This window comes from Tinamus guttatus, unplaced genomic scaffold (genome assembly GCF_059628265.1).
Source record: "Tinamus guttatus ecotype Peru unplaced genomic scaffold, ASM5962826v1 Tinamus_guttatus_pri_ptg000287l, whole genome shotgun sequence".
Classification (NCBI taxonomy): domain Eukaryota; kingdom Metazoa; phylum Chordata; class Aves; order Tinamiformes; family Tinamidae; genus Tinamus; species Tinamus guttatus.
In genome coordinates this window covers 2,555,034-2,568,832 of record NW_028288821.1, presented here as the reverse complement: position 1 = coordinate 2,568,832, position 13,799 = coordinate 2,555,034, and the positions used below count along the sequence as shown (strand labels likewise).

General features: G+C 52.2%; 1 protein-coding gene across 1 annotated transcript; it reads left to right on the top strand.

Moving 5' to 3' along the window:
* Positions 1-545: 545 nt before the first annotated feature.
* SLC25A14 (solute carrier family 25 member 14) lies at positions 546-10,274 on the top strand. The gene is made up of 9 exons (XM_088527453.1): positions 546-679; positions 755-881; positions 959-1,053; positions 5,268-5,353; positions 6,075-6,170; positions 7,820-7,944; positions 8,462-8,597; positions 9,160-9,240; positions 9,784-10,274. The coding sequence occupies exons 1-9, from the start codon at positions 616-618 to the stop codon at positions 9,823-9,825; spliced, it is 852 nt and encodes a 283-aa protein (XP_088383579.1). The 5' UTR covers positions 546-615; the 3' UTR covers positions 9,826-10,274.
* The last annotated feature ends 3,525 nt before the right edge of the window (positions 10,275-13,799 follow it).

The following is a 13,799-nucleotide window of genomic DNA, read 5'->3' as shown; positions in this document are numbered from 1 at the left end:
TCCCTTTTCCCTCCCCACATGGTGCTTGCTCCCAACCCTCTCACTGTGGTGAGAGAGGGATGGGAATCTTGCAGGCCCAAGGAGTCAAAGGCAGGGTGCGCATCTGCCAGCTGCTGTGATGAATCTAAAGGAACGCACTGCTGTGTGGGGGCTATTTATTGTTTTTTTTTAACCAAAAAAAAAAAAAGTCCTTTATTAAAAGTTGTTAGCGGAAAGAATGCAGCGCAGCATTTCTGTGTCCTGGTAACTGGTAAAAGTCTGTCAGTTTGTTGAACACGGGCTACAAAGTGAATTGATCCAAAAGCTGAGTGGTATCAAATGGGGGCTAGGCGGCAACAGGGAGAGCGAGGGGATGTGGATGCAAACAGGGCCGAAGCTGCAGTAGGACGGTTCCCAGCGCTCTCCTAGGGCAGCGCGGCCGCAAGACGGGGGAGCCCGGAGGGGAGCCCCGCGGGGCAGACGGGGCCGCTGCTGCTCGCGGCGGCTCCGTTACGGAAGCGAAGCCGGGGGGGGCGATGAGGGGGGCGGAGGGGTGGCTGCGGTTCCGGTTCCGGCGGGGCGGGGCGGAGCAGCGGTCCCGGCTGGGCGCGCCGCCGGCGCCCGCTCCGCCATGCCATGTCCGCGCTCAACTGGAAACCCTTCGTGTATGGCGGGCTCGCCTCCATCGTGGCCGAGTTCGGTGAGGCGGGGCGGGCCGCGGCGCGGCGGGCCGGGGCGCGGGCGGCGGCGGCGCTGACGGGCGCTCTCCCCGCAGGCACCTTCCCCGTGGACCTCACCAAGACGCGGCTGCAGGTGCAGGGCCGCGAGGGCCGCTACCGCGGCATGTTCCACGCGCTCTTCCGCATCTGCCGCGAGGAGGGCGGCCGCGCGCTCTACTCGGGGTAAGCGGCGGCGCGGGGGGCGGCCCCGCGGGGCCCGGCGGCGGTGGCGGCCGCAGCGGCTCAGTGTGTGCCCGCAGGATCGCCCCCGCGCTGCTCAGACAGGCCTCCTACGGCACCATCAAGATCGGCATCTACCAGAGCCTGAAGCGCCTCTTCGTGGAGCGCCTGGAAGGTGGGTCCGTGGGTGCCCCCCGTGCCTCAGGGCCTTCCGTGCCTGCCCGGCCGGAGCTGGTGCTCACAGATCATAGAATCATAGAATCATAGAATGCTTAGGGTTGGAAGGGACCTCTAGAGATCATCTAGTCCAACCCCCCTGCATACGCAGGGACACCTAAAGCACGTGGCACAGGACTGCATCCAAGCGGGTTTTGAAGATCTCCAGAGAAGGAGACTCCACAACCTCTCTGGGCAGCCTGTTCCAGTGCTCTGTCACCCTCACTGTTAAGAAATTTTTCCTTAAGTTCCTATGGAATTTTTGATGTTTCAGTTTCCGGCCATTTCCTCTAGTCCTATCAGTGGCCACCACTGAAAAGAGACCATCCCCGTCCTCTGCACTCCCTCCCTTGAGGTATTTATATACACTGATTAGATCCCCTCTCAGCCTTCTCTTCTCCAGGCTGAACAGGCCCAGCTCCCTCAGCCTCTCCTCGTAGGGCAGATGTTCCAGGCCCCTGATCATCCTTGTAGCCCTGCGCTGGACTCTCTCCAGCAGCTCCACATCCCTCTTGTACTGTGGGGCCCAGAACTGGACACAGTACTCCAGATGCGGCCTCACCAGGGCTGAGTAGAGGGGCAGGATCACCTCCCTCGACCTGCTAGAGATGCTCTTCTTAATGCAGCCCAGGATCCCATTGGCCTTCTTGGCCACGAGGGCACACTGCTGCCTCATGGTCAACTTATCATCCACCATGACACCCAGGTCCCTCTCCGCAGAGCTGCTCTCCACAAGCTCGGTCCCCAGCCTGTACTGGTGTCTGGGGTTATTCCTCCCCAGGTGCAGGACCTTGCACTTGGCCTTGTTGAATTGCATGAGGTTTTTCACCGCCCAGTTGTCCAGTCTGTCCAGGTCCCTCTGGATGGCGGCACAGCCCTCTGGGGTATCGGCTACTCCTCCCAGTTTGGTATCATCAGCAAACTTGCTGAGGGAGCACTCTGTGCCTTCATCCAGGTCATTGATGAATAAATTGAACAGGACTGGACCAAGGACTGACCCCTGGGGGACCCCACTAGCCACAGGCCTCCAACTAGACTCTGCACCGCTGATCACCACTCTCTGGGCCCTGCCATCCAGCCAGTTCCTAATCCATCTCACTGTCCACTCATCTATCCCACACTTCCGGAGCTTGCCCAGGAGGATGTTGTGAGGGACGGTGTCAAAAGCCTTGGTGAAGTCGAGATAGACGACATCCACCGCTCTCCCCTCGTCTATCCAGCCGGTCATTTCATCATAGAAGGCTATCAGGTTAGTCAGGCAAGATTTTCCCTTGGTGAATCCATGCTGACTACTCTTGAGCACCTTCTTGTCCTCCATGTGCCTGGAGACAACAGCCAGTATGAGCCGTTCCATCACTTTTCCGGGGACGGAGGTGAGGCTGACTGGCCTGTAGTTGCCTGGGTCCTCCTTCTTGCCTTTTTTGAAGACTGGCGTGACATTGGCCTTCTTCCAGTCTTCCGGCACCTCCCCCGTTCTCCAGGATCTTTCAAAGATGATGGAGAGCGGCTTAGCTATGGCATCTGCCAGCTCCCGCAGCACTCTGGGGTGCATCCCATCAGGGCCCATGGATTTGTGGGTATCGAGGTTCCTTAGGTGCTCTCTGACCCAATCTTCCTCTACCCAGGGCAAGTCTTCCTCTCCACCAGCTTCTTCTCTTGCCTCTAGGGCCTGGGGCTCTAAAGGGCTGCCCTTGGTAAACACCGAAGCAAAGAAGGCATTGAGCAACTCTGCTTTTTCTGTGTTATTTGTAACCAAGGTGCCCATCCCGTCCTCCAGCGGACCCACGTTTTCCCTGATCTTCCTTTTGCTGTTAATGTATTTGAAGAATTTTTTTTTGTTATTTTTAACGTCCCTTGCCAGCTTGCCTTCCAGACGTGCCTTAGCTTTCCTTGTCGCATCTCTGCACTCCCTGACTACGTTCCTGTATTTCTCCCAGGGGGCCTGTCCTTTTTTCCACATTCTGTATACCGCTGCCTTCTGCTTGAGCATTGCCACAAGCTCCCGGCTCATCCACGCAGGTCGCCTGCCCCCTCTGCCTCCCTTCCTACACACAGGGATGCACTGTTGCTGGACGTGGAGAAAGTGCCGCTTGAAAACTAACCAGCTCTCTTGGGCCCCCCTGCCTTCTAGAGCACTAGCCCATGGGATTCTACCGAGGAGGTCTCTGAAGAGGCTAAAGTTGGCCCTCCTGAAGTCCATCGTCGCAAGGCTACTTACAGCCCTTCCTCCTCCTCGTTGAATCCTGAACTCCACCAACTCATGGTCACTGCAGCCGAGGCTACCCCCCACCTTAACATCTCCTACTAGGCCCTCCCTATTTGATAGCACGAGGTCCAGTAGCCCACCTCTCCTCGTCGGCTCCTCCACAACCTGCGTCAAAAAGTTGTCGTCGACGCTCTGCAGGAACCTCCAGGACTGCTTATGCCTGGCTGTGTTGTCCTCCCAGTTGATGTCGGGGTAGTTGAAGTCCCCCATGAGAACCAGGGCCTGTGACCGTGAGGCAACATCCAGCTGCCTATAGAAGGCCTCATCAACCTCCTCGTCTTGGTCAGGTGGCCGGTAGCAGACACCCACCACAGTGTCTCCCACATTAGCCTGCCCTCTAATCCTTACCCACAAGCTCTCAACTCGCTCATCCTCGACTCCCAGGTTGAGCTCCATACATTCCAGTTGCTCTCTCACATAAAGAGCAACTCCACCACCTCGCCTTCCCAGCCTGTCCTTCCTAAAGAGCACATAGCCTTCCATGGCAGCGCTCCAGTCGTGCGAGCTATCCCACCACGTCTCTGTGATTCCGATGAGATCATGACGCTGGGACCGCACACAGATCTCCAGTTCATCCTGCTTATTCCCCATGCTTCGCGCATTGGTATACAGGCATTTCAGGGAAGCAACAGAGGCCACAGGTTTCCCAGGAGGGGTGAAAGAGGACCCTCCGTGATCATTTCCTATCCTCACTTCCCCACTACCATACTCCCGCTGGACGCCATCTGACCTGGGCTGTGCGGTACTGCTTGCCGTATCCGGCAGATACAGATACAGATACAGATGCAGATGCCGTACCCGGCTGAGCTCTCCCCTTCTTGCACCGCCTTTCCCTTTGGTAGCCTCAATTCGGGATTGGGTTGGAGCCGAAAAACCCTTTTGTGGAGCCAGGCGCATCTCTGCTTCCTGGGTGCCCTTGGGAACCACAGCGTCCGGCTTGCGCTGCGCGGGTTGAAGGCTGCGGTAGCAGCCCCTCTCCATGCGGAGCCTCCGGTTGCTCGTGCTCTCTGCCCTGCAGAGAAATCATGAGGCACGAGCCCCGAGCTGCTGCTCCAGCCCTGCGGATGCAATGCCAGAAGTGCTCTTGACCCGCGCGCCGGGGAGACGAGCATGGCTGCTGCACCGCCGATCTCGACAGCGGGCGCTACGAGACAGCAGCCACGCAGAGAAGGTTTAACCCCCTGCTGTGGCAGGAGCCAGCGTCATCGGGCTGTTAGGGGGTGGCAAAGGGGGACAAGGGAGCCCCAGGCCGCTTGACAGTAAGAGGATCGGGAGCGCTGTGCAGCAGGGATTTTTTTTCCCCTGGGAGTTGTTCCACTTTTGAGTCACGTCTCTCCCTGTGCTCGTCTCTGTGGCGTGTCTCCCACCGCGTTTCCAGCCATGAGTGCCGTGGTCTGAATGTTTGTCTCCTTGCAGGCCTGGGGCAGCCAGGGGCCTGGTCTCCTCGGGGAAGTGCTGTGGTCAGTACCAGCAAAGGGCCATGCCTTTTTCCGACATAACCGTCACTCTAATACTCGGCCTGGAAGTTGGGGAGATCTCCCTCCTCCTTCCCAACCAGAACTAACTTGCTAACTAAGTCAAGAAGCGCTTAGTTGTTCCTCTCTTCTCCCTTTACCTTCCCCTGTCTCTGCCGCAATCCAGGGACACCAAAATCTCAGATAGTTGTCGAAAATTTTCCTGTATGTCAATCTTTTCCTTTCCCTGATCAGCTAGGCCCATCGATCAGGCCTGATCCACTCTGCAAGTGTTGCTGAGTGTTTCAGCTCTCTGCCACTGGCTGAGGATAGTTGGTCGATCTCTGCTCATGCAACTTCACTGTGTTATTTGGGAGCTTCTTGCTTATTCCGTACGGTCTCAGCTTGTTCTCGCAAGAGCTATAGGATCTGATCTTCTCTTCTTGCTTGCAGATGAAACATTGCTAATCAATGTGATCTGTGGAGTGGTTTCAGGGGTGATCTCCTCTGCGCTTGCCAATCCAACTGATGTGCTAAAGGTAAGACGTGGATGTGGTCAGAGACAGCTGTCTGGGGGCTGTGATTTGCCATATTGAACCTACTGGTTTCCGACGAAGGTCCATCTCTTCCAGCTGCAGTGAGGTGCTCTTCAAGCCACTCCTGCCTTAGTTCTGTCAATCTAAGATGCTTATGAATGTGAATGGAGGTCCAGAGCAGGAACCGTTAAAGAAAATGCAACTCTTAAAGATTAGGAAATGTTTTATGGTATGGGTTGGAGGTTGTATTATCTCAAAAATAAGTAGAGTGGGTGGTGCGGTAGCTGGGCACTCTGTGGACCTCAGCTCCTATCTCTGCAGCTACCACGCTTAGCTCGACTGATGCCGTTCATACAGTTATGTGAAGTGGCCAAGACTCAGTGGGAGCTGCTGGATCCCCTCTATTCCTGACAGGCACAAGAAAACGTTTTGAACAGAGAGACTCTGGAGAGCTTTCCTCTACTTTTCCTTGTGTAGATCTGCTTTTCTGGATCACGTTCAGAGCAGGAAGGTCTTGCCTGTCACTCCTCTGTGTTGTCTGAATTTTGCATTGCGCTTCCACCCTGCCACAGTCCCTGCTGCTCTCGCCTGCTGCTCGGTTTCCAGTGGAAGGGCACGTGGGGAGCATTTCTGCTCCAAGCTGCTGCGTTCAACAAGGAGGTTCACTGAGCTGGTAGCTCTGCAGGCCCTGCTTGCACCCTGTTGACTCTCGCATTTGTTTCAGATTCGAATGCAGGCTCAAGGCAGTTTATTCCAGAGTGGCATGATCGGCAGCTTCATTGATATCTACCAGCAGGAGGGTACCCGAGGCCTCTGGAGGGTGAGTTGCTGGAAACCATTCTAGTAGCAGAAATAACAGCTTTCTCAGCTTATTTGTGCTCCCTATGTACTATCTCTGGGCCCTAATGCAGAGTTTGCAGAGAACTGTAGCCCCGAAGTGGTAACTTCTGGTTCTGATATAAAGTAGTAATTTCTGGTTCTGGTCACTGGCCAACAATACATGTGTGATGGAGATTGGAACTGCGATGCAGCAGTGTCCGGGCTCAGCCAGGCAAGCCTGCTTCCTGAGGAGAGGCTGGTCTGCCTGGAGTTTGGAATAGATGAGTGTCCCTTGACTGGACCAGGATTTGGGCTTGAACAAGCATTACTGGGCTGGATCCTCTCTGTGCTCTGCTCTGGGAGGATGCTCAGCCTGACATATCTTGGAGTCAGTGAGTGGGACAATGTTTCTACCTCCAAATATGAGCAGCTGAGCACCTCTTCGCGTGGTGGAGGAGGAATTATTCTAAATAACTTGGATTTCAAAGGACATACAGTAACTTTCTAAAGTTCTCTCAAATCTACTTTGAGTCCCAACATACCCACTGCCCTAGTCCTGCTGAAACCTGTGACGTGTGTATGAAGAGTATGACAGAGTGGTGGCTTTGAGGGAAGCTAGTGATATAAGACTCCTGGGCTTGAAGATGTATGAGAGCCACTAGTGTTCAGGCCTTACTGTTCAGATTTTAGCAGCAGCCAGGGAAGCCTCTTACAGGAAAACAGGTTTTGCAATAGTCTAATGCAATGAAGAAATTAAGGCACTGGTGTAACTGATAGGTACTGCAGGCAGGATGCACGACACGGGCACATCAGTCTTAAGGCGGTTTCCACTGGTCGAGCTAGTCCAGCTGCTCTCTGGTGTGGGACAACCACTGGGTAGACTGTTCTCTAACTCCAGTATTCCCTCGTGCTGAAGCAACGTTTTTTGCTATCCTGACATCTCACCAGTTTTCTTGTGGGGATGAACTGAAGTTGGAACTGTCTGTGCTGGAATTGTGTTAGATGGGAGCCCAGAAGGACCTGCAGGAGCCTAGCAGGATGGGAATAGGGGAAGCTGTAAACCTGAAAAGTAGTTTTGCTTTAGTGTTGCTTTTCTTTTGTGTAATGAGAATGTTGGATGTCCTGGTGGGTTGACCCATGATCTGGCTGCACTGAAGAGCTTTCTCCTAGTTGCAGAGCTTCTCCAGGACTGTCTGGGTTTCCTTGAATTACTCAGAAGGTGTTACAGCTGCTGTGCAATTAGTCTTAAATAGCAAGGTTTAGCAAAGCAAAGTCTCGCTGCTGCTGTGTAGGAAGAAAGGCCTGGAGCCACATGTGGCTCTGTAGGTAGCTGCTGCTTTTGCTCTTCTCTAATGTTGAGTTGATGCTGTTCAGCAGGGGAAGACCAGTGGCTTGAAGCTTTCTTCCTGTGTGCTGTTGGCTGGGAGGAGAATAGCACCACGTCGTTGATCTAGGTAGAGTAGCGCTCCCAAGGTAGAGGGTGAGGGAGTCCTCCTTCGCTTTGCGGTAGAGTGAGGAGATAGCAAGCTGCTGTAGCCAAAAAGCTTCAGCTGCAGCACAGGGGCAGGGGGATGCAAAGGAGATTGTCAGCAAAGAGACCTTGGGAGGCTCCTGGGGAGAGGTGCCATGACCGACGTTTGTGCTTCGCAGGGTGTTGTTCCGACGGCCCAGAGAGCTGCTATCGTGGTTGGAGTGGAACTGCCAGTCTACGACATCACCAAGAAACACTTAATTCTGTCAGGCCTGATGGGTGATACAATATTTGCCCACTTTGTGTGAGTATTTGCCACGGCTGCTGCACTCTCCAAGCTTAGCAGGGGTTGGGAAGCAAGTGTTTAGCAGGGGAGGAAGGTGGGATTTGTGGTGAAATATTTGGTTGGCTCCTAATTAGAGCAGGGCGTAGAGTCATAGAGCAAGTGCTGTGGAGCTGCAGAGGTCAGGCACTTGCAAGGATATCCTGAGTCAACTGGAGCAATTCAAAATGCCCAGCAAGCATCTCTAGAGAGACCTCCCTGTAGAAGGCACCCAGTGGAAAACTGGTGAAGTAAAACTGTGGTTTCAGCTCTCACTGATGTTATGGAAAAGCTGGTCCCAGCTCCCATTGCTCTACAGGATGTAAAATGTGAGCAGCAGGAGTGTCAGGTATGGGACTAACTGTAGCTCCAGTTGAAAGAGTTACTGCAGTCTTAGATCCTCATGTCTACAGGGGCTTTCAGTTTGCAGCCATTGCTGTCTCCCATTCTAAGCTTGAATGTTCAGAGCTGTTCCTCTCTAATGTTTTGGGGCATATAGTTCTAGTTTTACCTGTGGACTTGCTGGTGCCATTGCCTCCAACCCCGTGGATGTGGTGCGGACACGGATGATGAACCAGCGAGCAATAGTGGGCAGCGTGGAGCTCTATAAGGGCACTCTGGATGGTCTTGTGAAGGTAAGGAGGTGGCAGATTCCAGCACCATGTACCACTGATCTTAGCAGTCAGATTCAACTACCACAGACCTTGCTTGTCAGTAGGTGTTTCAGAAAAAATAGAGAAGGGCCTAGAGCCACTTTCCTAATTCCAAACTCACCATCAGTCTGAGCATCCTTTCAACCAACCATACATTATGGAAGAAAATTTTTAGTGTTGCAGTTTTATGGTCTTGGATAAACTGTCATTTGCAGCCTAGCATGTTGGAGAAGAACTCCAACACCATCTCCAGTGGCCTGTCTGCTTCAGCAACTTTAAAGGTCCATCATCTCACACATGACGCTGAGGAGGGGGCAGACCAGAGACAGCACAGTAGGGGACATGGAGTTGTTTTGTGTTAAGGACTTTGTGGAGGGTTTGTCATGTGTGTCACATTTATTTCATCCTCAAACCATGAACTTGCTGCCCTACCACATTTGATTTTCCTCCAGCAGAGACCTTCCCTGGGCTTGCCACTAACCACAATATCTAACTGTACCTGAAGGGGTGTCGCATAATTGATCTGTCTCTTCTCTCCTCACAGACATGGAAGAGTGAGGGCTTCTTTGCACTATATAAAGGTTTCTGGCCCAACTGGCTTCGGCTGGGTCCCTGGAACATCATTGTATCCTTCAGAGTGGCTACTGGGAGGTCAGGAGTGTGGGGAAACAGGGAAAGTGAGCTCCTGGAGGTGCAGCAGTTTCTGGACTGGCTTCTGTTTGGGGAGAGAGCCTGGGGAGTGTTCTTGTGCTCCAGGATGGGTGCTGGTCTGTCTGTTCTGCAAGATCAGTGCTGCTCTGTTGCTCCACTGGCTCCTTGCCCTCTGAAAATATGTCCCTAATTTACTTAAAACAAGTCACAACCTAGAAAGTACATGCCTGGGGCTAAAGCTACCTCTTTCTCAATGGTCTAGGCAGGCCCGGACCTTCTGTTTGTGGGTCAGTGTCTTCCCTCTCCTGGTAGCTCTCCTCCCACAGCTTCTTCTTCCATCTGTTCAAGTCATTTTATGCGGCCTAAGAGATGGCTTGCCCCACCTTGGCCACCAGCTGTACCACACTGATGTGTTCCTTGCCTTGCCTCTGGCTGCTGGTGTGGCCTGACCACCGGGAAGGCCCAGTGCAGGTGCCTGGTGGATTTGTCTGCCCCACTTCCTTGACGCTCCTGACAGTTTTTTATCACCTACGAGCAGTTGAAGCGACTTCCATTCTGAGAGCTGGCTTTCTTCCACGAGGACCATCTTCAAGACTTGTGGCAGAGCTTTGCTGCTGCCTCCCTATTCATTTCGCCACCCCCATGTTCTGTTGTTTTGGTACAAGTGCATCTGGACCCTCATCCCCCCCCTAAACTGCATGGTCCCTGGAGCATGTTCTGGCTGGAGTGAAACTGGGAAGTGCAAGGCAGATGCTGCATGGTTTTTTTTTGTTGTTGTTTGTTTGTTTTTGACACAGAGACAAATATTAACTGTACAAGTGTCCAGGCCTGAAGCGGTATCTTCTGTGAAGATCTATGCGTTCTGGTGGCCTTTGGATGCGGCGATGGTTTGTTGTTTGACTTGTGCATTTCTCTGCCCTGCCTGTGGGCTGAGGCTGGAGGCTGGACAGGGTGCTGTCGTGTTTTCCTGCAGACATGTAACCTCATTAAATTATTTATTGACCGATGGCCTGATTTTGTGTTTGTGTAGATTTACTACAAGTGTATTTCCCAGAGCAGATGGTGTGTCTGCCTTTGGAGAGAACCGAAGCAATTTTTTTTCAGCATGGTACATATCCTTCCTTTTTTTCCCCAAGTATGCTTGTTGTTAGCATCAGAAAATTATGGCGCTGTACTGCCAGCTCAATTTTGCAAAACCTCTGTCTGCCTTATATGATTTACTTGCTTTATTTTTAAAGCAACTTAGAGCAATTTAAAAGTTGAAATAACCATTACTTTGAAATAGCGTGTCTAGTGTGGCCAATGTGAAGCAAGATACTTAGGTCTATTGTTTTCTGCTCTTTTTAAGTACATACGGATGTGCAAGCAAACATGCTTTATCGTTCCTAGTCTCTTTCCACTTTATGGGGCAGGTTGAGTTTGGTCGAGGGTCCCATGTGCCACAGAGTTGTGCTTTCCATCCAGGAGTGCTGTAAATGGAGATTCCATCCATGCAAGTTGAGCAAGAAGCATTCAACCAAATTCAGCTCTGACAAATAAGATAATGACTTTCTATGGTTTTGCAAAGGCATCTTTGTATTGTATTAACTGAATGTAAGGCAAAAGTGCAGAAAACAGATGACTCCAATAAACTATTTGGGGCCAGAAGTAATAGAAGGGAGGGGGGAAAAAGTGTTTGTAGATCTTGTGGTAAGCAGAAGTATTAATATAGGACTGGCACTCATCATCCGCGAGGGACATTTTCAGAGTTGAACTATACTTAAAAGCTGCCAGAACTGGAAGCAGTGATTTAAAACATGGAAAAGGTTCACATGCTCCCCAGTTTTACTCTTGAACAAAATTCAAGTAAGTACTTCTGTATTGATGAATACCAGTCTGAGTCAGAGTATATTTTATATAAGTCTCTATTTTAACTGCGTCTTAGTAAATTCTTTGGGCTTCAATGTTTTCATAAGTGCAGCTTTGAAACAATATCTTCTGCGAAGCTCCATGGGGTAGCTGCTGTTGTAATGTTTTGGAGTGGTCCTCCAACAGCGACTCGGTATTTGCAGTTGTCCTGTTGCTGTTCTTCAGATGGGTGTAATGAGCTCCTCAGAAATATGTAAAGAATATGCCTGTGACCATGTCACTGTTTGCATTTCTCAGCTGGAAAGCCGTGGGGACTGTTCTCCCTACTGTTGGATCAGCCCCACACCGATGGCTTTGGAGATGCTCCTTCAACATTTCAGAGCTGTCCCCAGCCCCTGGAGACATTGCTTATCTGAGCTGTTGATCTGCCTGTCATAAACGTTGCCCCATGTCCTTCTGCCGTGTTCTGTCAACAGTAACAGTAAATGTACCTCTGCTGGCGCCAGCGATGCCCGCGGATGTGACGCCGAGCAGAGTGGCTGTGAGTGCTGCCGTGCGTTACGAACTTCTGCCACTGCGCCAGATGTCTTCTGGAGAGGCTTATAAAGCCCTTCATGCAGAAAGCATCTCACCTTTGCAGCCCTAACTGAGGAGGAAAAACTGAGTCACTTTGGGTTTCTCAAATGGTGAAAGATTAGTGCTTTGATAGGTGTCTAAAAAAAGAAACAGCCTGTAAACCTCAGTTGTAACTGCTTGTGTGGGGAGCTAGGACTGTTAGAGGTCTTGTATTTTCTAAGGAGGTTCTTCAGTTCAGGATGTCCTGCCTAGAAGCACTCCCTAAACGTGGCTGAGTTACCTGTTCACGCGAGTGCTCCATGCTTGGGCACTGTGGCATTTTGTCCATCAAGGTGCATCAGTGTGGCTTTCATTGGGGTTAAAAGGCAAATGGAGTCATATTTTTAAGCTAAGGGCTGAGCTATCTACCTGGGCGGGGGGGACAAAGTTTTGTACCAAACTGAAACTATTTTGCTAAAAATTCTCCTGTGTTTCTATTTAATTGCAGACAATTGAATTTAACCGCTTCATTCTACTTAAGAAATTTAAAGGATAAACCAAAATCAGAGGGTTGGAGTCTCAGGATAAATGTAAGTCTCATCACATCCTCACCACACACACACATGCAAAGGCTTTTAAATTTGCTTGGTTCTTGGTACATTAAATATACGATTATGTGATTTATATTTATTCATTTTTTAATAGAATGGGGAAGCCTGCCAGGACTTGGGGACTGGTAGATAAGCAAGGAATAAAAGAAGTGCTTGGGGGAAAAAAAAGTGAAGACCGGAGTATTAAAGCTGAATGTTGTCAGTTTTGACTTTGAAGAGCTCAGAGTGATTCCCCGACTGGAGATTTCAGCTAGGGCAGTGAGGAAATCGATCTCCAGCTAAAACACTGGCGGAAGGTTAAGGGACAAGCTGTTAACTGAACAGGAGCAGAATCCAGGCTTCAAACCTTCTGGGAGGTTTTAAAACCAGGAAGGTGGAGTTGATCTGTTTTACTTGGATTTCCAGAAGGCTTTTGATCAAACCCTGTACGAAAGCTATGAAAGCAACTAGGCTGATTCTCAAGGGCCTTCCCTGGCGTGCGGCTCTGCTTACGTGGCCGCACTTGGTATTTCTGCTGTGCCTTTGCTCCCTGCTGTGGAGTCACACTCTTCCTTTTGGCCGTGTGCTGTCCTCGACCCGTTGTTCCCCTCGGCCACCTCCATGCTCTGGGCCACATCCTGCACTCGGCCCTGCTCTCCACCTCTCCCTGGCAGCCTGCTCCTTCCAGGTTACTGTTTGACAGAGCGAGGCCTGAACCTTTCCCGTTTCCTGGCAGCTCTGATCTTTCCAGCTCATGAGGCAGCACTGGTGGCTTGTGGCACTCTGTTCCAAGGACTCAGGGTGGTTTTCTTGGTCGCTACAGAAGAAGAGCACACAGGGTCTGACAGTGACCCTGCAGAGCCCTGTGAGCCACCTACACATCCCAGTGGGGCTGCCCAGTTGGTTCTCTATTTGCTTGTTCCTCTTTTCTTGATAGGGGAAGACCTGAGTGAAAAGCAGAGCATTAATCCTGCGCGAGTCCGCAGTGCTTGGCTGGGATGCCCAGCTCCCTGTGGGCCACTGCAGCAGTTCCCCTGAACAAGCAGGGAGCAGGGCATGATCCCAATGCCCACATGAGGCTTTGAGCCAGTTTCAGGAGTGAAGGTGATGCCGGAGAGGCTCGTGGTGGAGGTCCTGCGGAGGGAGCTGTTGAAGCTGTGTGTGCAGGGGCTGTCAGGAGGGAGCGTGAGCAGCAGGTTTGACAGGGGAGCAGCCTCGGCACCACCTTGTGCAGGCTTCCTGTCCAGGTGCTCGCTGCTCGCCACCCTGCTCCAGGGTTGTCTGGAAACGCGGCGTGAGGGGAGGGACCTCTGTGGGCACGGCAGGCGCTGGGAGAGCCCCGCTGCCTTCTGGCAGGCAGCAGCAGAGCAGAGACGCCGCTGCGCCCGGGACTTTCGCAGCGCTGCCCGGAGAGCGAGGAGCCGTGTTTGCTGCTGCTTGTCACCTGGGAGCTGAGCTGCGTGAGCTGGAAGACCCCGGATGGGAGGGACGCGCTAGAAGCACACCAGGCTCACGCCGCCGGGCCCTGTGGGGGACAGCC

What these genes read in the sequence shown, in the direction of transcription:
- SLC25A14 (XM_088527453.1), top strand. Translation starts at nt 616, where the DNA reads ATGTCCGCGCTCAACTGGAAACCCTTCGTGTATGGCGGGCTCGCCTCC. An exon ending in ATCCAACTGATGTGCTAAAG is followed by an intron (nt 5,354 to 6,074) that starts GTAAGACGTGGA and finishes CATTTGTTTCAG; the next exon opens with ATTCGAATGCAGGCTCAAGG. An exon ending in ACAATATTTGCCCACTTTGT is followed by an intron (nt 7,945 to 8,461) that starts GTGAGTATTTGC and finishes TGGGGCATATAG; the next exon opens with TTCTAGTTTTACCTGTGGAC.